This window comes from Mobula birostris, chromosome 11 (assembly GCF_030028105.1).
Source record: "Mobula birostris isolate sMobBir1 chromosome 11, sMobBir1.hap1, whole genome shotgun sequence".
Taxonomy (NCBI): domain Eukaryota; kingdom Metazoa; phylum Chordata; class Chondrichthyes; order Myliobatiformes; family Myliobatidae; genus Mobula; species Mobula birostris.
The window spans coordinates 98,843,042-98,866,382 of NC_092380.1; the positions used below are offsets into that span (position 1 = coordinate 98,843,042).

At 40.7% G+C, this 23,341-nt stretch overlaps 1 protein-coding gene across 9 annotated transcripts in view; it reads right to left on the bottom strand.

Annotated features, from left to right (window-relative positions):
• Positions 1–23,341, bottom strand: part of nav2a (neuron navigator 2a) — a 523,153-nt gene that overhangs the window by 15,469 nt on the left and 484,343 nt on the right. For 6 of the 9 annotated variants that reach the window (XM_072272755.1, XM_072272756.1, XM_072272754.1 and 3 more), the window contains 7 exons: positions 21,868–22,046; positions 20,458–20,611; positions 12,678–12,837; positions 11,515–11,612; positions 8,815–8,910; positions 6,563–6,731; positions 1,525–1,760 (listed from right to left, as the gene is read on the bottom strand). In XM_072272755.1, the coding sequence (XP_072128856.1) occupies positions 1,525–1,760; positions 6,563–6,731; positions 8,815–8,910; positions 11,515–11,612; positions 12,678–12,837; positions 20,458–20,611; positions 21,868–22,046 (1,092 nt within the window). Of the gene's footprint in view, positions 1–1,524; positions 1,761–6,562; positions 6,732–8,814; positions 8,911–11,514; positions 11,613–12,677; positions 12,838–20,457; positions 20,612–21,837; positions 22,047–23,341 lie in introns of all 9 variants that reach the window. The other 3 variants (XM_072272753.1, XM_072272751.1, XM_072272747.1) reach the window with 1 other exon arrangement.

Sequence of the window (23,341 nt, forward strand, 5' to 3'; positions counted from 1 at the left end):
GTTATGTATAGTTTTCTTGTATTTCTTTATTTTCCTGTAAATGTCTGCAAGAAAATGAATTTCAAGGTACTATATAAAGATCAATAATGCACATGCATTGATGGTAAACTTTACTTTGACTTTGAATGAGTTAGCTCAGTCAAGCAGCAAAGTATATAAGAGGAAATAGAATGGATAGAAGGGCTACATTATTTGTTACACCTTTGTTAATGAATTCTCCTTCAAAAATATATTTCCTTTTGATCAAGTACTCCACTCTGGAATTTTGAGATGATCCTGGCTGTACTACCTGTGTGGTTTTATTACCCACAGCAGCAGGCACATCTTGCTGCATTCGTTTTGTTGCCAGAAGCCCAACATTGTCATTTCTTTGGCCCATGAAACATGCAGATTTCCTTTTCCTTCTTGCAGCAGAGGTTAAGGACATATAAGAAGGCTTCCTCTGTGTTTCATTTGTCGATAACAAGGATGGGTGCTCAGTTCTTGTATCCAAGCTGCTTTCTCCCAACTCATATGTAATATTTGCTGGATTCTCACTCATTCTAGAGATTTTCCATGTCACTCAATTTCTTCAAATTGTTCTCCATTTCTTCACCAAGACAATCTGCTTTTTGGTTTTGTAAGTCTGTGGTAAGCAGCAGACCAGAAACTCGTTCAATCTGTGAGCTGCAGTTCTCTGGTGTATAGATTATGGGAGCAAACTCTTCTTTGAAGAGGAGATCATTCTGCTGAGCTAAGCCAGGGTGTGCTGTGGCATGATTATCTGAATTGCTGCATGTTAACGATTGTTCCAGTCTTCGTCTGGAGGATTTGCAGGGAAATCCACTGTCTTCTGTTTGAATTAATGGTAGATTCTCCTTTGATTCTACTGGCAGTTTTAGTTGATCAGGGGATCTGTCATTCTTGACTTCTACAGTTTTCCTATGTAAACTGCTTGATACCACACAGGTAGTACGGCCAGGACCATCTCAAAATTCCAGAGTGGAGTACTTGATCAAAAGGAAATATATTTCTGAAGGACACTTCATCAACAAAGGTGTAACAAATAATATAGCCAACAGAAGACATTTGAAAACTAGATAGTACAATTGAACCAATGCCGGTTACATAGTTTAGTCTTTCTGACCTGTAATTTTTGACCAAACATAGCCACTATCTTGTCAGATTTAATGATTTAACTTGAACTGTGTTCTTGTTCTATAGAAAATGTAGAATAGAAATTTATTTATTTTAAAATGTGCTTTGATTTCCTTCAAAACCTGTGAGAAATTCACTCCCTTTTTTCTGTAAAATAGTGCTTCATTTCTGATGAATAAAATAATTGTAATATGACTTTAAAAAAAATAATGGATAGAAGGGAGTGCAGATCATGTGAGATGAGGTGACAGGAGACATGTGGGAGCAGGGCATAAGCACTGGCACAGACCAGTCTGATTTTATCACCTGTTGCTTTCATGTAAATATCACCCTTACCATTACATTCCCTTGCAACAAACATCCCTCAGAACTCGTTTGTTTCCTCACCTTGCTAGACTTGTGATCCACATTGAAGGTTGCGATGACCCCGTCTGACAGTTCTCTACCTTCCCTGAGCACCATGTACTCAGCGAGCCGGTTGGCCAGGAAGGTTTTCCCAGTACCACTCGGTCCTGACAGAATGATACGGCGATGGTCCGTCAGCAGGGAGACATAACGTTGCAGCATTGGCTTTGGAATTAGTGTCTCAAACACGAGGGAATCAAAGCTGTGCTCTGACAAACCTGCATGAAGCAAAAAAATCAACAAGTGTAGTGGGAAGAAGACAACCAAAGCAAACTTACACTTCTAAAGTATGTTTCTGTCATTTTTCAATTACAAACTATTCACCATTTCATTTTTTTCTGGGCCCAGAAAACCTCTGAAGAACGAAACAAGGAAAAATTACTTATTTTCAAATCTTTTGGGTTTTGGCCCGCTTTAGGTGTTAACAACTCATTCACGGTGTCAAATTTTACACCTTTCATGCTCACTTCTGGAAACGAGTGTAACAATAATTTCTAAATTGCACACAAAGTTTATAAGAGGTTAAAACACCTGTGAATGTGTCCATGCAGGAATGTTCCAGAGATTGAAGTACTTACAGTACTGTGCAAAAAAACTCCTAGGTACATATATATAGTCAGGGTGCCTAAAACTTATGCACAGTACTGAATTTGTCAATGAGGAGTGGAGAGTGAGTTTGTAAATCTGGTGGGAGCAAAGGATGCTGGGAATAGCAAAGGCTGACTGCCGTGGAAGGGGTGTAAGACAGGTGGCAGTGAAAGAGTGTTACGGGCGGGTGTGGGTGGGGGCAGACACACTCAGCCTTGAGACACCAGGTAAGGTCGTTTGACTCCAAACAATTGGTCAATCGAACATTAGAGAATGTCCCTCTGGTTCTTCCTGCTCACTCTCCACTCCCTTTCCTTTTCCCAGCCATGATTCCCCTCTCCCTGCCTCCTTCCCACTCTCAGTCCACAACGGAGACCCGTATCAGAATCAGGTTTATCGTCACTCACATATGTCATGAAATTATTTTTTTTATGGCAGCAGTACTGTGCAATACATAAAATTACTATAATACTGTGCAAGAATCTTATGTGCCTAAGACTTTTGCACAGTACTGTACATGTCTGAACATTGATCTTTCTTGAAATGTTCTTGTAAACTTCTGACAAGTAAAACGCCTTTGTAATGCAGTTAACAAAATAAGGTAAGCCACTGTCAGCACAAGACAGACTCTTTGGCCTATCTAGTCCATGCCAAACCATTAAACTGCCTAGTCCTATGGATCTCAGCCAAACCATAACTCTCCATACCCCTTTTATTAATGTACCTATCCTAATTTCTCTTAAATGTTGAAATTGAACCAACATCCACCATTTACGCTGGCAGCTCGTTCTACACTCTCACCACCCTCTGAGTGAAGAAGTTCCCCCTCATGTTCCCTTAAACATTTCACCTTTCACCTTTAACCCATGACCTCTGGTTGTAGATCCACTCAACCTCAACGGAAAAAGTCTGCTTGCATTTTCATTAGTATTCATTAATCTCACAGCCTGAGGGAAGAAGCTGTTACCCAGTCTGACAGTCGAAGTCCTGATGCTTCTGTAACTTCGTCCTGAGGAATGTGTCAAAGAGGTGGGTGGTAGGGATCCTTAGCAATGCTTTGGGTCCCTTGTCTACAATACTCCTGGTAAATGTTAGAAGTTGGGGGGAGGGAGACCCCAGTGAGCCTCTCAGCAGTTTTTACGATTGTTATACAACTCTGTCAAGTCTCTTCTCATCCTCCTTTGCTTCCAAGGATTTACCCTATCTATATCTGTCATAATTTTGTATTCTATCAAATCTCCTCTCAATCTTCTACAGCATCCAAAGCAGTATACCTGTTGTTGAGCAGAACAGCCACAGTAGTACTCTGCACTGGCTACCTATCCCCTTTCCCCCACCTGACAGTTACCTGCGACCTGCACCTTGGGTGTAACTACCTCCCTGTATGTCCTATCTATCAACCCCTCAGCCTCGAATGATCCAGAGTTCATCCAACTCCAGCTCCAACTCTTTAACATGGTCTGTTCGAGGCTGCAGCTGGATTCACTCCTTGCAGGTGTAGTTGTCAGGGTCACTGGAGGCTTTCCTACCTCCCTCAAGTAGAGCATTCCACTATCCTGCCTGGCATTCCACTGCTTGAAATGTGCAATAGGAAAGAAAGAATAATTTTTAAAAATATCTACCTATGGCCTACACCTCTCCTTGCCAAAGGATCAATGAAATGGCTAGCAAGAGGCAGCATAGTTTTAAAGTGCTTGGAAATAGGTACAAGGGGGATATTAGAGGTAAATTCTTCACGTAGAGCAGTGGGTGTGTGGAATGCACTGCCAATGACGGTGGCAGAGGTGGATACAATAGGGCATTTTAGAGATTCTTAGATAGGTACATGGAGCTTAGTAAAATAAAGGGCTACATGGTAGGGAAATTCTAGGCAGTTTCTAGAGTAGGTTACGTGGTCGGCACAACATTGTGGGCCGAAGGGCCTGTAATGTGCTGTACATATCTATGTTCCTATGCGTCAAAAACTCAACTCCCCACTCACACAATGGCCACTCCCGCTTAACCTAACTTCTTTTTACTGAATTATTTTACTGAATTTACAAAGTGCTTAATTATGTGCATTCCAATGACTTCTTGGAAACTGTGGTACTCAAAATGTGCCAACTTCCCCCACTTGCTTCTTTTAAACTCTCTCTCCCTCCACACAATCCAATGTCTCTTTGGAAACTCTGGCACACAAAATGTATCAGCTACCCCCTTCACTTCTTTTAAACAGTCCCTCTCTGCACCCAAAGGTCTGCTTGAGAACTGTGGCACGCAAAGTGTGCTGCCTGCCCCAGCTCACCTCTTTTAAACTCTCTCTCAATCTCCACAATCCAACAGATTTTAAGCTCTTTTAAACCCTCCACGCAATCAACTGGGTGCAATAGTTTTTATCACACTCCAGTCTCGTCTTTCTACTAATCATCTTTTTTAGATTTAGTGCTGTTTTTATGATGCACCAGAACTTCTGCATTCCTGTGAAGTCACACACATTGGTAAGAGAAATTAAAAAGCAGGTTATTACCTAATTGAAGAGGTACTGTTGTGTGGCCAGGCACAGCTCAAACGTCATCTATAAATTTGCCAACTACACAACTACCATTGGCAGAATTTCGGATGGTGATGAGGAGGTTTGCCGGAGCAAGATAGATCATCTGGTTGAGTGGTGTCGCAGCAACAACCTTGTTTTCAAAGTCAGTAAGACCAAGGAATTAATTGTGGACTTCAGGAAAGGAAAGTTGAGGGATGAGCAGTGGAAAGAGTGAACAGTTAAAAGTTCCTGGGTGTCAACATCTCTGAGGATCTATCCTGGACCCAACACATTGATGCAATTACAAAGAAGGCATGGCAGCGGCTATATGTCATTAGGAGTTTAAGGAGAATTGGTATGTCACCAAGGACACTCGCAAATTTGTACAGATGTACCATGGAGAGTATTCTGACTGGTTGCATCAACGTCCACTATGGAAGGGGTCACTGCACAGGATCGTAGAAAGCTACAGGAAGTTGTAAGCCCTGGTAGCTCCATTACGGACACCAGGCTCCCAAGCATCCAGGTCACCTTCAAAAGCGGATGGCTCAGAAAGGTGGCTTCCATCATTAAGGACCCCTATCACCCAGGACATGCCCTCTTCTCATTGCTACCATCAAGGAGGAGGTACAGGAACCTGAAGAAACACATTCAATACTTCAGGAACAGCTGGTTCCCCTCCGCCATTCACTTCTGAATGGACAATGAGTCCATGAACTCTGCCTCAGTATCTATTTCTTCTCTTTTTGCACTATTTATTTAATATAATATATATAATGTATATATTTAAATATATTTTATATATACAAAAACAAAATTAAATATATATTTCTTATTGTATTTTAAATTTTTTTCTATTTATGTATTGCAATGCACTGCTGCCGCAAATCAACAAATTTCATGACATATACCAGTGATATTCAACCTGATTCTGATTATAAATGAGTGTGGTGTAGAGCGACCTAGGTACTCTATTACATGAAACACAAAAGTTAGCAGACACGTCCAACACGTAGTTAAGAAGGCATACAGTATGTTTGCCTTCGATGCAAGGGAGTTTGGTGTTTTAAAAAGGGAGGTTTTGTTGCTGTTGTATGGAGAATACTCTGCATAGTTTTGGCCTCCTTACTTAAACAAAGATAATGGTAACTTTGGAATCAGTGCAAAGGATATTCACCAGGCTAAATTCCTAGAATGAGAAGATTCTCAAGAGACTAAATACCTTGGGCATTTATTTCTTGGGTTTTGAAGAACGAAGGGTGACCTTATTCAAACAGGTGCTGGTATTTTTTGTTACAAAGAAACTCAGCATTGCCTTTCTGTATTCTGTTATTTAGGAGGAGATTTTCAGAAAACCCCGTGTCTGAATCTAACAATCAAAATCACAGAGTGCACAGCAGTCAGAAATTCTTATGCAGAAAGGTGTGGTAATGCTCAACAGAATCAGCAGAGGGAGACAGGAATCAATAGATTGTGAGTGGTACCAATTTTTATTCAATGAGGAGTAATCAGTGAAATCAGCAAATCCTTATCACAGTGCATTTCAGTATTTTTCAATGCATTCCTTTTCCTTTTGATAAGTATGAACTTTGGTTATTATTGACCATTGGTTCTGTTTCTAGACCTGCACTACTGTGCAAAAGTCTTGGACACATATATATAGCTAGAGTGCCTAAGACTTTTGCACTGTACTGTACATTATGTCTTTCCAATACCAAATAACACTTAAAACTACTGAGCTAAAACAAAGCTAAGTACTCTTATTTCTGTTTCCCAAACACCTTCCTATTTTAATCAATATACAGTACTGTGCAAGTCTCAGGCACTCTAGCTATATGTGCCTATGACTTCTGCACAGGACTGTACTTTCTTGACAATCATTAAGAGGGCAGAAAACTCCAAAACAAGTAATAGTCATACCTTTCAGTGACATTGTGATTGTGTTGCTTTCTCCTACTAAGTAGCCACAGGGTAACAATTCAGGTGTGTCTGCATTATTAGTGCGTATGATATCTCCAATGCTGTAGCCCAGGACGCTGTCTGAGTTCAGCCCCAACTGGCTTACTGGATCCACGTGGATAATATACTCCTGAGAAAAATAGCATAACTAGGTTAAAACAAATAGAACATAGAGCAGTACAGGCCCATCTTTAGGTTGTTCTCTAAGGCCAACCTATTCCTTACTTCCCACATAGCTTTCCATTTTTCTTTCTTCCATGTTCAAAGCTTCATTTTATTATCAAAGTATGTATGCAGAATACAACTCTGAGATTTGTCTTCTCCAGGTAGCCATAAAATACAGAGAACCATAGAAATAGTTGTAAGAAAGACATCAATCCCCTCCGCACGAAAGAAAAAGAAACAAAAGCTCGCAAACACCAAACATTCCCCAACCCCTCCCTCGCACAAAAGCTAAGAAGATCATCCAAACGTATCTAAGGGTCCCTTAAATGTCCTTAATGTATTTGTCTCTACCATCACCCCAGCAGCATGTTCTATGCAACTGTGTAAAAATAAAACTACCCCTGCCATCCCTCCTGTACTTACTTCCAAACATATTAATATTATTGTATATCCTCTTATATTAGCCATTTCCACCCTGGGAAAAATCACTAGCTGTTCGCGCTAACATCTTAAAGTTCAAGTTCATGTTTAAGGTTATCTGACTTTGCATATACTGTATATAACCAAACAAAAAAAACATTCCTCCGGACCACAGTGCAATCCACACAATATACATCACGCACAGCGCATAAACCAAGTGCTGCCCGAGTAATGAGACCTCATTGGTGGCAGGGCATTTATTAGTCTCGCAGTCTGAGGGAAGAAGCTGTTACTCAGTCTGGTAGGTCTAGTCCTGATGCTACTGTAACTGGGTCAAAGGGATTACGGGATGGGTGATGGGGATCCTTAGCAATACATTGGGTCCTTTCTCCACAATACTCCTGGTAAATGTTACAAGTATGGGGGAGGGAGACCACAATGAGCCTCTCAACAGTTTTTACTATTGTTATACAAGTGCATACAAGTCTCTTCTCGTCCTCCATCACTTCAAAGAGAAAATCCCCAACTCGCTCAACCTATTCTCATAAAATATGCTCTCTAATCTATGCAGCAACTTGTCAAATCTCAAGATCCTTCTGTTCCTCTGCACTGGTAAGAATCCTGCCATTAATCCAGTAGTTTACCTTCGTTCGACCTTCCATAGTGTATCAAATGAGCTTACATTTGTAAAATCAATAAAAGGGGGGAATTTCATTGGATAAGTGTAACAAAAATGCATTTCTCAATGGCTTTATTTTAAAACATGACCCTATTTCTCAGATTAGCATTACGCTGCATCACAGCTTCTTTAGCAATTATAAACTTCTATAGCATTATCAGGAATAATTGTAATATCAACAAAATAGTGCAATTTTAATTGATGACATTTTCACAGTTGACACCAATTTGAGCTACTAAACAGGAAAAGTCGACATGCATGGGTGTCAGTGAGGACTAGAACCACCTATATCGCCATGTGGTTCTTGTCATTTAGAAGGCTGTAAGTTCAAGTTCTTTTCCAAAGAAATGGACTCAAAAAGCTGGGATGGGGACAGGGGGAAATGCATACAGCATTATGTACTGCATAGTAAATGGTGCAAATAAGATGTTCTCTCTTTTCAATGTCATATTGCTACTTGTGGGAGTTTGTTCTGTGTATGTTGGTTGCCATATTTCCTACTTGTTTTTAAGCAATGATTCGACATTTAAAGTCTGTAATTGGCTGTAAAGTACTTCTGGATAAATCAAGGCTCTGAAAGCCATATGCAAATACAAGTCATTCCAATATTAAATGCAGCTGTGGTGTCCTCTGAAATTGCTGCCATGCACTGAAATGCTGTGAGAAGATAGCGCCTGCAGGGAGTCAACAGCTTGAGACAGCAGGGACGAAAGAAAAAAACATGAAGGGAAAACTCCAATTGGAATGGAAACTTTGAAGCCCTGTCATATAATGACATAAAGTTGACGGAACAAAGCATAACAGTCAAGACTATTTTTAGCCCTAAACTGCTCTCCAATATTCTGGTCCATATCTAGCTGCAATGTAGATGCTCAAATTAAAAGAAAACCTTTCTCAATCACAGAACTGGCAATTGTATGTTTCAACCTCATTTTCAATCAGGCCTTACCTTAAATAGTCGGCGTACAACTCCATCCAAAACATCCCACTTCGTCTTACCGCTGACACCAATGCAGCCAACTATATACTGGCGGATCCGAGAATCCTGCATTAATGTGAGAAATAGAAATTTGATAGTTATGTAAAATTGACTAAACCCAAGGGATGAATTTCAGCATGAGGCATCTACATAGACCACACAATGTCACAGCCCATTGCGCTGCCACCTCACATCTCCAACAGGCCAAGTTTAATCCTGATCTCCTGTGCTTTGAGTTTGTACTTTCTCCTTGACCATGTAGGTTTCCACCTGATGCTCTGGGTTCCTTCCCCATCCCAAAAACATGCATGTCTGTAGGGTAATTTGCCGCTATTAAGTTTCCATTGGTATATTGGGGAGCAATTGAATCTGGAGGGTAGTTCTGCCCACACTGAATATGGGGACCCTGGACCAACATTAATGAAGGGGACATCCATCATTAGAGACTCCCACTACCCAGGACCTGCTCCCTTCTCATTGTTACCATCAGGAAGGAGGTACAGAAGCCTGAAGACACACACACTATGATTCAGAACAGCTTCTTCCCTCTGCCATCCAATTTCTGACTGGACATTGAACCCATGAACACTACCTCACTACTTTTTTTAATTTCTATTTTTGCACTACTTATTTAATTTAACTATTTAATATGCATATATATACTTACTGTAATTCACAGTTTTTTTCTAGATTTGTCATGTATTGTATTGTACTACTGCAACAAAGTTAACATTTCATGACATATGTCCATGATTCTGACTTCTATCGCCACCTGAAGACACACCAATAGACAACCTCTTTGGAGAACATCATACTCAACTCGAACGATCCTACCACTACCACTACCACTACTTGACGACATGGGGAAAATGAAATTAGATTATTGGAGGATTAGTGTAAGTAGGTGGCGTGCTCAGTGGGCCAAAGAACCTTTTTCTCCTCCGTTTGGCTCTATGATTCTATGCAAAGCAGAGAACAAAATGTCTGCACAGACTTCTACGTCACCATCAAAAGTTCACTGATCAGTTAAGGATAGTAAAGATGGATGTATACTGAACCTTAGTGGATTGAACAAACACTCCTCAAGTTCACTTTCATTCTGAATGAGGACAACATTCCCTTTTATCTACCCACTACCCTGTTGCTTCACCAGTTAGCATTTTGTCCATCTGCAGCGATGCAAATATTCTGGAAACTCAGGATCTGGCTGGTGACATTATGATTGCTGATTAATCAGGCACATCAATAGCTGCACCCAAACACAACCAACGTTGGAAAGAAATTGCTGGAATTTTATGGATCTTCCAACTCCGTGACGGGCACTTTCCCATCACCACCTATACTTCAGACCATAAGATGTAGAAACAGTATTATCTCATTTGGCCCATGGAGTCTGCTCCGCCATTTCGTCAAGACTGATTTATAATCCCCCTCAACTTCTTTCCCCTGCCTTCTCCCTATAACTTTTGATGCCCTTACTAATCACGAACCTGTCAATCTCTGTTTAAATGACTTGGCCTCCACTGCTGCCTATGGCAATGAATTCCAGATTCACCACCCTCTGGATAAAGAAATTCCTCCTCATCTCCTTAGAACGTCCTTCTCTTCTGAGGCTGTGCCCTCTAGTCCTAGACTCCACCACTATAGGAAGCATTCTCTCCACATCCATCCTACTTAGACCTTGCAATATTTGATAGGCTTCAAAGAGATCCTCCCCCTTCCGTCCAGTTGTGCATCACTTTTAATTACTCCATCCATGAAACTAATATTGCAGAAGGACAGTAAGACCAAAAAGGACCATATAACATACAACATACTAGAAATTATTTGTCATTTAAAGGGGTAGTGGATTCTGCAAAGGATATCTCAATCATGAAGTCCTCATATATTTCAGAAGCAGCAGGAAAAGGTTGCGGCACTAATGGGATCCGAGCCAGCTGTCAAGCTGTCATTGTGTTTTACAGCATAGAAACAAGCCCTTTGGCTCACTGCATCAAAGTCACATTGTTCAACAATACTGCACAGGGCCCTATCTCACTGTGAATGTCTTACCCTGATTTAATTTCCCAAAATGCATCACTTTGCACTTTTGTAACACACACACACATTGCTGGAGGAACTCAGCAGGTCAGGCAGCATCTACGGAGAGGAATAAACAGCAAATGTTTCGGGCCAAGACTCTTCATCAGGACTTTGCTCTTTTCTAAATTAAAGTCCATTTTCCATTTCCTTGCCAACTTTCACAGATGTCCTGTATCTTAGACAAACCTGCTCACTGTCCAGAGTTGCATGACATCAGATTGTTGTTTTCCGGATGGACACAGAAGGAAATTTTCAGATTGGTTTAGAAATGACTTTCAGGAATGTTAACTGGCCATTCCTATCTGAATGGGCTGATGAATGACTCCTGGACCACAATAAGCGGCTAACATTTAATGTCTTCTAATGCACTGAAGCAAGCCAGCCTACAATTAGTAACAGTTCACACTCAATGCAATTGCATGGCCCATTACAATACTGAAAGTTTTTTTCCCCATTTTGGCTTTAAATATATTTTTGGAATCTGGGTTTTCCCAAACAGTCTTTCTCACCGTTTCCTAACAGGGTCACATCTCAGTTACATATACCAAGGAGGGTATTCAGCAATGGAATTGGGAGCATTGGACATACCTCTTTCCATCTCATCTCTTCTTGCAAGCAGACTACAATTTTCACATGTCTGCCTTCTTTCCGGGTTGACCCATCTATGTTGTCATCAAGAAGCATATCTGCTCAAGAGTAACAATAATTAGAAGCGGAACATGACTTTAAGATTCAGATTCAGTTTATTGTCTTGTACACTGGGGTGCAATGAAATCCCTCCCTTGCTCACGTGAAGCTCACAGAGTAAACTGTGTACATGGTAATAATAGATACAACAATAAATACCGTGAGCAGCGTGAAGGAAGTTGCAAAGATGTAGTGCTATCTGAAACAGTGCTAAAAGTGATGATAGTTTGAATTAGGAGTAAGCTATTTGGGGCCTCGAGTGTGCTCTACTCTCCAATGAGATCATGACTGACCTTCTACCTCTGTGTTGTTTTCCTAAGTCCATATGTAATTTCCCCTAATAACAAAAGAGTCTATCAAAAAATCTTACTCTGCGAAGTCAGGTCGAAGTCCAAGTGAATTTAAATTATGTTGCCATATACTACTTTGAGATTCATTTTCTTACAGGTGTTTACAGGAATGAACGAGCTCTTAATTTGTGGAGGTGACCCCAGTGTAGACAGCACATACAGGGGAGATAGCCTACACTGTAAGAACGTTTTCACCTTTCAGGAAGATTATCTGTCTTGGTTTTTGAAATCTGGAATGTATAGGGCTTGTCTGCTTAATTTCTCTTTCCATGTTATTGCCATTCAAGGAATCTGTGTTGCAGTTCCTTTATTCCCAAGTATACCTTCGCTTGATAAGACAGCCAAAAACTGTACCTAGTGTTTCAGCTTCAGTCTCAATGGCACTCTGCCGACTCAGCCAATGACTTCATATTCAGACCTGAATTCGCAAAAATATAAGCTATGCAGGAATTAAGTCCTTTGCTGTTTTGGCATGCCCATTGGAGCAGATGACTTTGAACCCTCCGTGTAGAGAGCTGACTATGGTATAGCAATCAAACACCACCCTACATTAATGTAATTGAAGAGTAACTCATCCAAATTCATTGTCTGGGGTAGATGGTCTAATTTGAACTCACCAAGTTCTCCATCAAAGGTGATGCGAGGGGTTGTAATAATACATGTTTGGATATAATCACTGTAAATAAAAAAAGTTATGATTTCCAATTTGCTTACCAAGACTGCTGGACTCTGTCAGGTTAAGGCTGTGCTGGGAAAGGCCGAGTGACTGGCGTGGGGACGAAGAGATGGAAAGCTGTGACTGGGCCCGACTGCAGCTACCTTGAGTCTCAGACTTCAGTCTGTCATTCTCAGCTTTCAGCTTTTCAATTTCAGTCTTGAGGAAAAAAGAATTTTGAAATTAAAACAAGCTAGGCTCACCTTCTTGTGCGTGAGAAATCATGTAAAAAGCCTAGTCTGAAACCGACACTCAGAATCTTCGCATTAACTGCTGGCAGTCACTCTAGAAGTGTTTCCTGTGACAAGCTGTTCAATGCTTTAATTGAGCTTAATAATTACCATTTTGCATATTTGTTACTTCTGAAATGCAGCACTATCAGTTCAGATGAGGACAGCAACTCCAATCAACAACTGACTACAGAAACACTGTCCAGACTGCCATGTATGTAATTCTGCATGTCAACAGGAAAATTGAAAGTGAGACCGTGAAATATGATTTCGAACAACATCAACAAAATGAATGGAATTAGTACAGTGAAAACTGCAGAATGCATTCTGAAAGCTGAAGTATGATAAGTTTACACTAATGGAGTTAGAGTGAAAGCCTTCCCTTTAATCCAAACCTTCTAGATGCTAATTCTAATCTTTCCCAATTATAAATACAGCGTGGTGTGCCGACAACAATCTGGCCCTTAACACCCAGAAGACCAAGGAGATCATTGTGGACTTCAGGCATGCCAGGAGTCACACTCGCGTCCCCATCTACATCAACGGAACTGTAGTGGAGCGTGTATCAAGCTTCAAATTCCTTGGTGTCCACATTTCTGAGGATCTCACCTGGTCCCTGAACTCCTCCATCCTGATCAAAAAGGCGCAACAATGCCTTTACTTCTTGCGGAGCATCAAGAAAGCTCACCTCTGTCCCAGGATACTGACGGACTTTTACCGCTGTACCATTGAGAGCATACTCACCAACTGCATCTCAGTGTGGTATGGCAATTGTCCCGTATCGGACCGCAAAGCACTCCAGCATGTGGTGAAAACTGCCCAGCGGATTATCGGTACCCAATTGCCCACCATTGAGAACATCTTCCATAAATGTTGCCTGGGCAGGGCGAAAAGCATCATCAGGGATGCATCTTACCCTAACCATTGGCTTTTTACTCTCCTCCCATCCGGTGGGCGCTACAGGAGCCTCCGTTCCCGCACCAGCAGGCACAGGAACAGCTTCTTCCCTGAGGCTGTGACACTGCTGAACCTCTCATCACAGCACTAAGCAGTATTGCATCCGTATTGTACTGTCTCAGTACTTTTATATTTGTGTGCTGTAGCACTTTTTTTATTCACAGTTATTTTGTAAATAACACTATCCTTTGCATTCCTGGTCAGATACTAAATGCATTTCATTGGCTTTCTATCTGTACTTGGCAAAATGACAATAAAGTTGAATCTAATCCAATCTAATCTAACCACAGATATTCCTTGCATGATTTGTGAATAACAGCATGTCTTGTGTATTCCCCGTTTCTGGTTAACATACGGGAAAAATCTGCTCAGAATCAGAATCAGGTTTAATATCACTAATATGTGTGAAATTTGTTGTTTTGCGGCAGCAGTACATTGTAATACATAAAAATAAAAACAATAAATTACAGTAAGATATAGATATAAAAATTAAATTAAGTAGTGTAAAAAGAGAGCAAAAAAAGAAAAAAAAATGATGAGGTAATGGACTTGGGTTCTTTGTCCATTCAGAAATCTGATGTAAGTTAATTGGCACACACAGACCATGTGAGTTGCCTTGGGTGAAGCCTACCAATCACATGTAAAATCTGCAGGTGAAACCCAGAAGTCACACTTGACTGTAGGGTACAGAGATAGAACATGGAATGTGGCTTAGCTGGACACACGAGGACGTGGGAGGTGGATGAGCCAGAAGCACCAGCTTCTGTCTCCACAGTACATAAAATCATCAGAGCTCAAATGAATTACAGCCTCCCCACTGAATCCTGCTCTGCAGAATGCGACATATTGCAACCAGTTCAATATCATATTGATCTGGGATTTTGATGCCAAAGGTTACTCATTCCTGTAACTAACAAAATTTGAGTCTCACACGTCTACGAGAGAAATGAAATCTGGAAAACAGCTCCCCTTCTACCTTCAGTACTCCAGCCTCATGATAACATGAACCAAATGATGGGAAAATCCTGTCCTGAAGTCCAGTCAGCAATGAGCGGAGAAGTGTTCAACAGGGTTAAGAAAGAAAATAATTTACAAAGAATGAGCGACTTAAAAGTTACAAATAACTTTCCCGTCTTTGAGTTGATGGTCGATCTTCAATGAGAAAGTGGTCTTTTTCAAATGGAGATGAGAGGGCGTACAGGAGCGAGATATACCAGCTAGTTGAGTGGTGTCAGAGCAACAACCTTGCACTCTAAGTCAGTAAGACAAAAGAGCTGATTGTTGTCTTCAGGAAGGGTAAGACCAAGGAACACAGAACAATCCTCATAGAGGGATCAGAAGTGGAGAGTGTGAGCAATTTCAAGTTCCTGGGTGTCAAGATCTCTGAGGATCTAACCTGGTCCCAACATATTGAAGTAGCTGTAAAGAAGGCAAGACATGGCTACGTTTCAATAGGAGATTTAAGAAATTTGGTCTGTCACCTAAAACACTCGAAAATTTCTATAGATGTACCATGAAGAGCAATGTGACAGGCTGCATCACTGTCTGGTATGGAGGAGGCTACTGCACAGGACCAAAAGAAGCAATAGAAAATTGTAAAATTAGTCTGCTCCATCTTGGGTAGTAGCCTCCATAGTATCCAAGGCACCTTAAAGGAGTGGTACATCAGGAAGGCAGCGTTCATCATGAAGGACCACCATCATCCAGGACATGCCCTCTTCTCATTACTACTGTCAGGAAGGAGGTACAGAATCCTGAAGAGACACACCCAGCAATACAAAAACAGTTCCTTCTCATCTAACATATGATTCCTAAATGGACTTTGAATGTTACCTTAGTTCTTCAAATATATTTTATTACTGCTTTGCAATATTTTTCATCTAACTATTTAATATACAGTGGCATGCAAAGGTTTGGGCACCCCGGTCAAAATTTCTGTTACTGTGAATAGCTAAGCGAGTAAAAGATGACCTGATTTCCAAAAGGCATAAAGTTAAAGATGACATGTTTCTTTAATATTTTAAGCAAGATTACTTTTATATTTCCATTTTTTACAGTTTCAAAATAACAAAAAAGGAAAAGGGCCCGAAGCAAAAGTTTGGGCACCCTGCATGGCAGTACTTAGTAACACCCCCTTTGGCAAGTATCACAGCTTGTAAACACTTTCTGTAGCCAGCTAAGAGTCTTTCAATTCTTGTTTGGGGGATTTTCGCCCATTCTTCCTTGCAGAAGGCTTCTAATTCTGTGAGATTCTTGGGCCATCTTGCATGCACTGCTCTTTTGAGGTCTATCCACAGATTTTCGATGATGTTTAGGCCAGGGGACTGAGAGGGCCATGGCAAAACCTTCAGTTTGCGCCTCTTGAGGTAGTCCATTGTGGATTTTGAGGTGTGTTTAGGATCATTATCCTGTTGTAGAAGCCATCCTCTTTTCACCTTCAGCTTTTTTACAGATGGTGTGATGTTTGCTTCCAGAATTTGCTGGTATTTAATTGAATTCATTCTTCCCTCTACCAGTGAAATGTTCCCGTGCCACTGGTTGCAACACAAGCCCAAAGAATGATCGATCCACCCCCCATGCTTGACAGTTGGAAAGGGATTCTTTTCATGAAATTTTGTACTCTTTTTCTCTCCAAAGATACCTTCACTCATTGCGACCAAAAAGTTCTATTTTAACTTCATCAGTCCACAGGACTTGTTTCCAAAATGTATCAGGCCTGTTTAGGTTTCCTTTGCAAACTTCTGATGCTGAATTTTGTGGTGAGGATGCAGGAAAGGTTTTCTTCTGATGACTTTTCCATGAAGGTCATATTTGTGCAGGTGTCGCTGCACAGTAGAACAGTGCACCACCACTCCAGATTCTGCTAAATCTTACTGAAGGTCTTTTGCAGTCAAACGGGGGTTTTGATTTGCCTTTCTAGCAATCTTATGAGCAGTTGTCTTGGAAAGTTTTCTTGGTCTTCCAGACGTCAACTTGATCTCCACCGTTCCTGTTAACTGCCATTTCTTAATTACATTACGAACTGAGGAAACTGCTACGTGAAAATGCTTTGCTATCTTCTTATAGCCTTCTCCTGCTTTGTGCACATCATTTATTTTAACTTTCAGAGTGCTAGGCAGCTGCTTAGAGGAGCCCATGGCTGCTGATCGTTGGGACAAGGTTTGAGGAGTCAGGGTATTTATAAAGCTTTGAAATTTGTATCACCTGGCCTTTCTTAACAATGATTATGAACAAGCCATAGCCCTAACAAGCTATTTAAGGTCTGAGACCTTGGTAAAAGTTATCTGAGAGGTCAAATCTCGTGAGGTGCCCAAACTTTTGCCTGGTGCTCCTTTCCTTTTTTTCCACTCTAAAATTGTACAAAACAAAAATAATACACTAATCTTGTTTAAAATGTTGAAAAGAATTTTTCACCTTTAACTTTATGACTTCTGGAGATCAGTTCATCTTCTACTCACTATTCACAGTAACAGAAATTTTGACCATTGGTGCCCAAACTTTTGCATGCCACTGTACATATATATACTTTGAGTCATTGATTTACTTATTTTTTCTTTCTATATTATCAGGTTTAGCATTTACTGCTGCCACAAAGTTAACAAATTTTACAGCACATACCAGTGATGACATAGCTGATTTTGATTCTGATGAGAAGCAATTTTGAAAGTATTACTACTTGAAGTGCAAACTTTGCTCTGGTATTCACTGTTTTCTGATTCTTTCAAATAATGGCTGTGCAGATATGCAGCTACAAAGATACCCCAATTGTTTTGCATTCCCCTGTCAAGTGCTCTTGGCTGCAGCACAAATCTCAGTATCTCCTTTCTCCCCACTGAAATGCAGCTACAGGAACATCTGGGCCTCCACTAAATAAAGAGGCTTTCCAAATGTCCGCTGGCCAAACAATTCCACACATATGACTCTCAGACGACCGTACAATAAGGACATCTTTCCATTTGGGATGAGTTCCATGCATGAATAGGCAGGCGAGGTTGGCTGAGCTATACTGTTGTCTCCCTGGGGCTGCTTGAGTCATGCATAACTAGTGAGACACGGGCTCAACTGTAAAAGCAGCATTAACATTTGAGGCTCTCTTAAAAGATTAAATTGAAAACTGTGATAGCGTAATTGCAGATTGCAGCAAATGTGGGTCTAGTGGTGACCCAGAGCTGTCATTTATAGCCTGCACTTTTTGCTATTAATATTCCTGCCTTGGAAAGATTGCCGATTCAAAGGCACCAATAAAACTTCTCTACATTGTAATTTTGAGACACGCTTTCCCTTACTTTCATGAAAGCACACTCAAGGAAATTTTCAGTGTGTCTGAGAAGGGATCCTGAACATCTAATGAAGAGAATATAAATGTAGAAGTGGTTCTAGATAAAGGAGTTATAGGATGTCCTAGTGTTGTCCAAAATGTTACATATGTTGCTCCTTTTTTCTTAAATACCTGAAGCAAGAGCCTAGCAAAAGCTAAGTAAATCAGCGAAGGTAAGACTGTTCACTCACTGGAGGGACAATTTTCTAGAAATATGATAAATGGCAAGCAGAGAGTAGATGGATTGATGTAACTATTTCAAAGTAATCCATGAGAGGACAGGACACACAAACCCAATCGGAACATCGAAAGATCTTTTGCCTTAAAAATGATAGTTGGGTGAAATGCTTTCATAAGTAGAAGCATAAGCAGTTACACACACAAAATGCTGGAGGAGCTCAGCAGGTCAGGCAGTATCAATGGAAATGAATAAACAGTTGACATTTTGGGCCAAGACCCTTCTTTAGGACTGAGAAGGAAGGGGGAAGATGCCTGAATCAGTTACATATCCAATCCTAATTGGTTTTGAGCAAACATTTCTCTCCTGGTCAGAAGGTTCTGGGCATCCTGTTCAGTATGTGGTACAAGATGCACGCATCAGGTAACACCGAATTCTGCTGTATCTGCCTCTATCACCAGTCCTGGCAGCACATCCAATGCACTCGCCATGCGTTGTGTAAAAAAATTCAGGGTAAGGTAAAGAGAGTGAAGAAAAAGAAAGAGGGGAGTGAAAGAAGGGGTAAAAAAAATCAAGGGAAATAAGGAGAGAAAGAAAGAGGGAGAGGCAGATGGAGGATGAATTATGGATACTTACAGTACAGGACCATAGATACTTTGATCCACAAAGTCTAAGCCAATCTTTTTGCTTATTTACGAATCCATTTGCTCATATATAAGCCTGTATCTTTTAATGCCTTGCCTACTCAAGTGCCTGTACAAATACTTTCTAAACATCGTAATTATATCTAATGCCATAACTTGGTCGCCATGGTAACGTAGCAGTTAGCATGATGCTATTACAACTTGGGGTGCTCTGGGATTGGGAGCTCAATTCCGGTGTCATTCTGTAAGGAGCCTCTGTGCGTCTTCCCTGGGGGAATAGCTGGGTTTTTCCCAGGTGCTCCAGTTTCCTCCCACAGTACGAGGATGTACCAAGTAAGTTAACTGGGCATTGTCAATTGTCTCATATTAGGTCAGGGCTGTGGGGTCGTTGGGGTGGTATGGCTCAGAGGGCCAAAAGGGCCTACCCAACGCTGTATTGCTAAATAAATCAATAAACCTCCTGTGACAAGTGTTCCAGATATCAAAAGTCTATTAAAAAAAAACTCTCCTCTCAGATTCGTTTATAGACTCCTTCCTTTGATCTTAAACCTATGCCCTCATTTTTGATATCTATATCATGAGAAAAAGATTTTGCCTATTTACACTACCTGTGCCTCTCATAATTTTATATTACGTCTTCACTCAGCCTCCTTTGGTCCAGAGGCAACAGGCTTAGCTTAGCCAATCTCTCGCTGTAACTGAAGTCCCCCAATCCAGGCAATGTCCTGCTGAATCTTCTCTGTAGAGACTCACCAGGATAGGGAGAGAGAAAAAGGGAAGGGAAGGACAGAGGAAGACAGAAGCATACAGAGAAAGGCAGGAATGTGTACGAATAACGGAAAAGTGTTAAGGGAACAAAGCTGGCAGGGAGAAAGCATCAGACGTAGTGACAGTGGGGAGCAAATGTGCAGACAGACAAAGAAAGATCACCCAGTGTCAGACTGCGCTGGAAGGAGATCTCAGTATTCTGGCCTTGGTCCAGGTTGGACTTCAATTTTATACCTGGGCAGACCTCTTGTCAGGAATCTATCATTATCTATGCTGCCTGCCTTTATTGCCTTTCCACCAGGGTATCATTGGGATTAAGAAGATAGATACTATACATTAATGTAATTTTGATGAGAAGGCAGCTACAGATCAGTGGCAATTAAGCAATTCTTACAATAGTTAAAAGAACTGATGCTTCTTAGAAATTACAGTGGAGTAGTTAGTCTTCAAGTTTTTGGTACTAATCACCAGTGGATGCTTGACATAAGTGAAATCAAGTTGAACACAAAGAATCAATTGCCCACTGGTCAGTAGATTCGCACTGGTCGGCATGAATTTGGTGGTTAAATGGCCTGGTTCCAAGCCTTATGACTCTGTAAGCTGAATTACTCTGCTGCATTTTGCCAATCTAATTTAAATAAAGACAGACTTTATAGAGATGCATTGGAAGGCAGGCCAGCTCACCTGCATCCTGTTCATTGCCTCCCGCAACTGGTCCAGTTGGTGAGCGGAGCTCAGTGCCTCAAGCCGAATGTCAGTCAGCTTCATCTCCTTCTCTCTCAGCTCACTGCGCAGCTGCATAATTGTCTCAGCCTCACCATCGATGCATTCCGAAATGCTGAACAGGAAGGAGGAAGATGACCATAAGATATAGCACCAGGATTAGGTTAACCTTTAGGGAACCCTGCACTAGGATTCCCAAGTCCCTTTGCACTGTTAAGGACAATGACAACAGTTAAAGATTTCAATGAAAAATGAGGAAATCATCATCTAGTTTTCTTTTCAACCCACACACAAAATGCTGCAGGAACTCAGCAGGCTAGGCAGCACCTATGGAAAAAAAGTACAGTCGACGTTTCAGGCCAAAACCTTTCGGCAGAACTTATTTTTCTTTTGAAATGTTTCCAATTTCTGTTTCCCAATCACAGTAGGTTATGGAGTTTTTGAAATAAAGTCTTTGATTAGAAGTACTTAGCTCACTGATCAATTTGCTTCTTGCTTTCTCCCCCATAATGTGAATCAATAAAACAATATTTCAGATCCGCAAGAGATCCTGCAAAAGCTGGAAACCTTCAGCAACACACACAAAACGCTGGAGGAACTCAGCAAGCCAGGCAGCATTTATGGAGGGAAACAAACAGTCGATATTTTGGGCTGAGACTCTTCATCAGCTCAAAATGGCAACTGTTTATTCCCATCCATGGGTGCTTTCTGAATCGTGCCAGGGAGATTTTTATGGTTTTTAAGGATTTGTAAAGTACAGTAGTAGGCCATTCAGCCCAACTGAGTCATGTCAACCAAGAAATTCTATCTGAGCTAGTCCCATTTTCCTCCATTTGTCCTGTGTCCCTCTAAACCAAGGGTTCTCAATGTGGGGTCCACAGACTCCTCGGTTAATCCTAGGGGTCCATAGCATAAAAAAGGTTGTGAACTCCTGCTCTATCCATGTATCAGACCATATTTTTTAAACATTGCAATTGTACACATCTCTACAATTTCCCTGCATACCCATCACCCTCTGTGTGGAAAAAATTCTCCTCATGTCCCCTCAAGAACTATGGCTTACCACAACATTAAAAATTAACTTACATCTAAATCTACCAATCTTACTGGGAAGTTAGTGAGAAGTTAGTGGATAAGTGCAATCATTTCAATCCTCTTCATGGATTTCAATGTTTTGTCTTTTGGTAAGAATCCAGCATAGCAAAATACTGGAGAAACGGACAACTCTTGCAGCAGCTTTGGTACTCTCACATCTAACCTTTGTCTGTCATTCACACACATTCCAACTAACCATGGGCATTTTCCATTCATTACGCATGAACCTAACTGCATCAAGTTTACCTTTCGGTTGTAAATAAAGCATCTACGTACAGCGAATTGGAGTGCGATGTTCTCATCACTGGGGTGGATGGAGTTGATCCGTTATGAGGGAACTTGGGAGAGGATGGCAAGGATGAATCGGGTGTGTTCATTTCCTCAATGTCTGAATGAGATGAAGCAGACTTTGGAGACTTCTTTTTGCCAAAAGCTTGCTTGAAGGAGCTTCTCAACTAAATAACACAAATAATTACATGAGCTGTTAAAGTCAATAAACATGTCTTTAAATTAAATCCATGTTCTTCAAATAAAAATGCTGAAGTCCTTGAACATCTCACATTGATTCAGAGTCCGCAGTTCAAAGAATCAATGGTTAATTGGAAACATGTTAAGAAAATACACCCCAGTATATACGTAGCTTCAAGTACACCATACAGTTGTATCACTACAATGCACTTAGCCTCTGAAATACATTCAAATGAAGAAAATGAAATGAAATTTTTGGAAGTGGCGTAGATCATGCTGATACAACTGCATAACATGTTAAGCAGGACCAAGAAGGGATAAATATTTTCAATAAATCTGGATTAGAGCTTTCCTTGCTCACACCCGGAGTAGCACCACAGATTCTCACAGTCCATAACATCATGCACAGCTAAAATTCCACCCTGATAGCAAACGTTTAGCTTTGACATTGAAAGATGATCATCGGAAATTCAGAAAAAAGTGGATCCAAGACATTCTCCACTGCATTCGTGGCAGGAACCTCTGCAGATATTACACATGCCAATTTGCCCCGACTAGCTGTGAGCATTTCAAATCAGGCATGATGCAACATTAAAAGTGATAACGTCTTTAATGTGATTATCCTTGGTTAAGTTGCATGTGAAATATTACTTATGAACATGAAGTTCATAAACAGATTATTACAGAAAGTATTTCCTTCCAGGAATATTTTGGTTCATCCCATTTGAAATCTATAACCAGATAGGAAATAATCATATTTAATATGTCATTCAGTTGTTCCATTACTGAAGTACAAAAAGCAACAAACAGCATCCTTTAAAGCTATTTTACACAACATGGCACAATATGCCTTTTTTCTGATGTTGGCCCAAACATTGCTAAAGTGCAATTGTATAATATTTTGTCAAATCAAATCGTTCTCACCAGCTATAAAAGCACATCACAACAAGGAACACAGTACAACAAGACCCAAAAGACAAGAAGAACTGAAATGTCAACATTTGAATAAATAAGAACATGAATTGCCTACACATGGGGATTATTTAGAGAAGGTAGTGTGGAAAGTTGACACATTGTTCACAACTCTTAATAGGCAAACCAGATCTTAATAACTTTACTTCTGAAACCCTTGAATGTAACAATTTTGTAGTTATGCATAAGCTCTGTTATCCAACAGAATGAATGTGGATTCATCTCACAGGAGTTGTACTTTTCTTAATGCCACATATTGGCAAACATAAACATTGAGAAGGCTGAGGGAATTCACAGTTCAGAGGCTAGT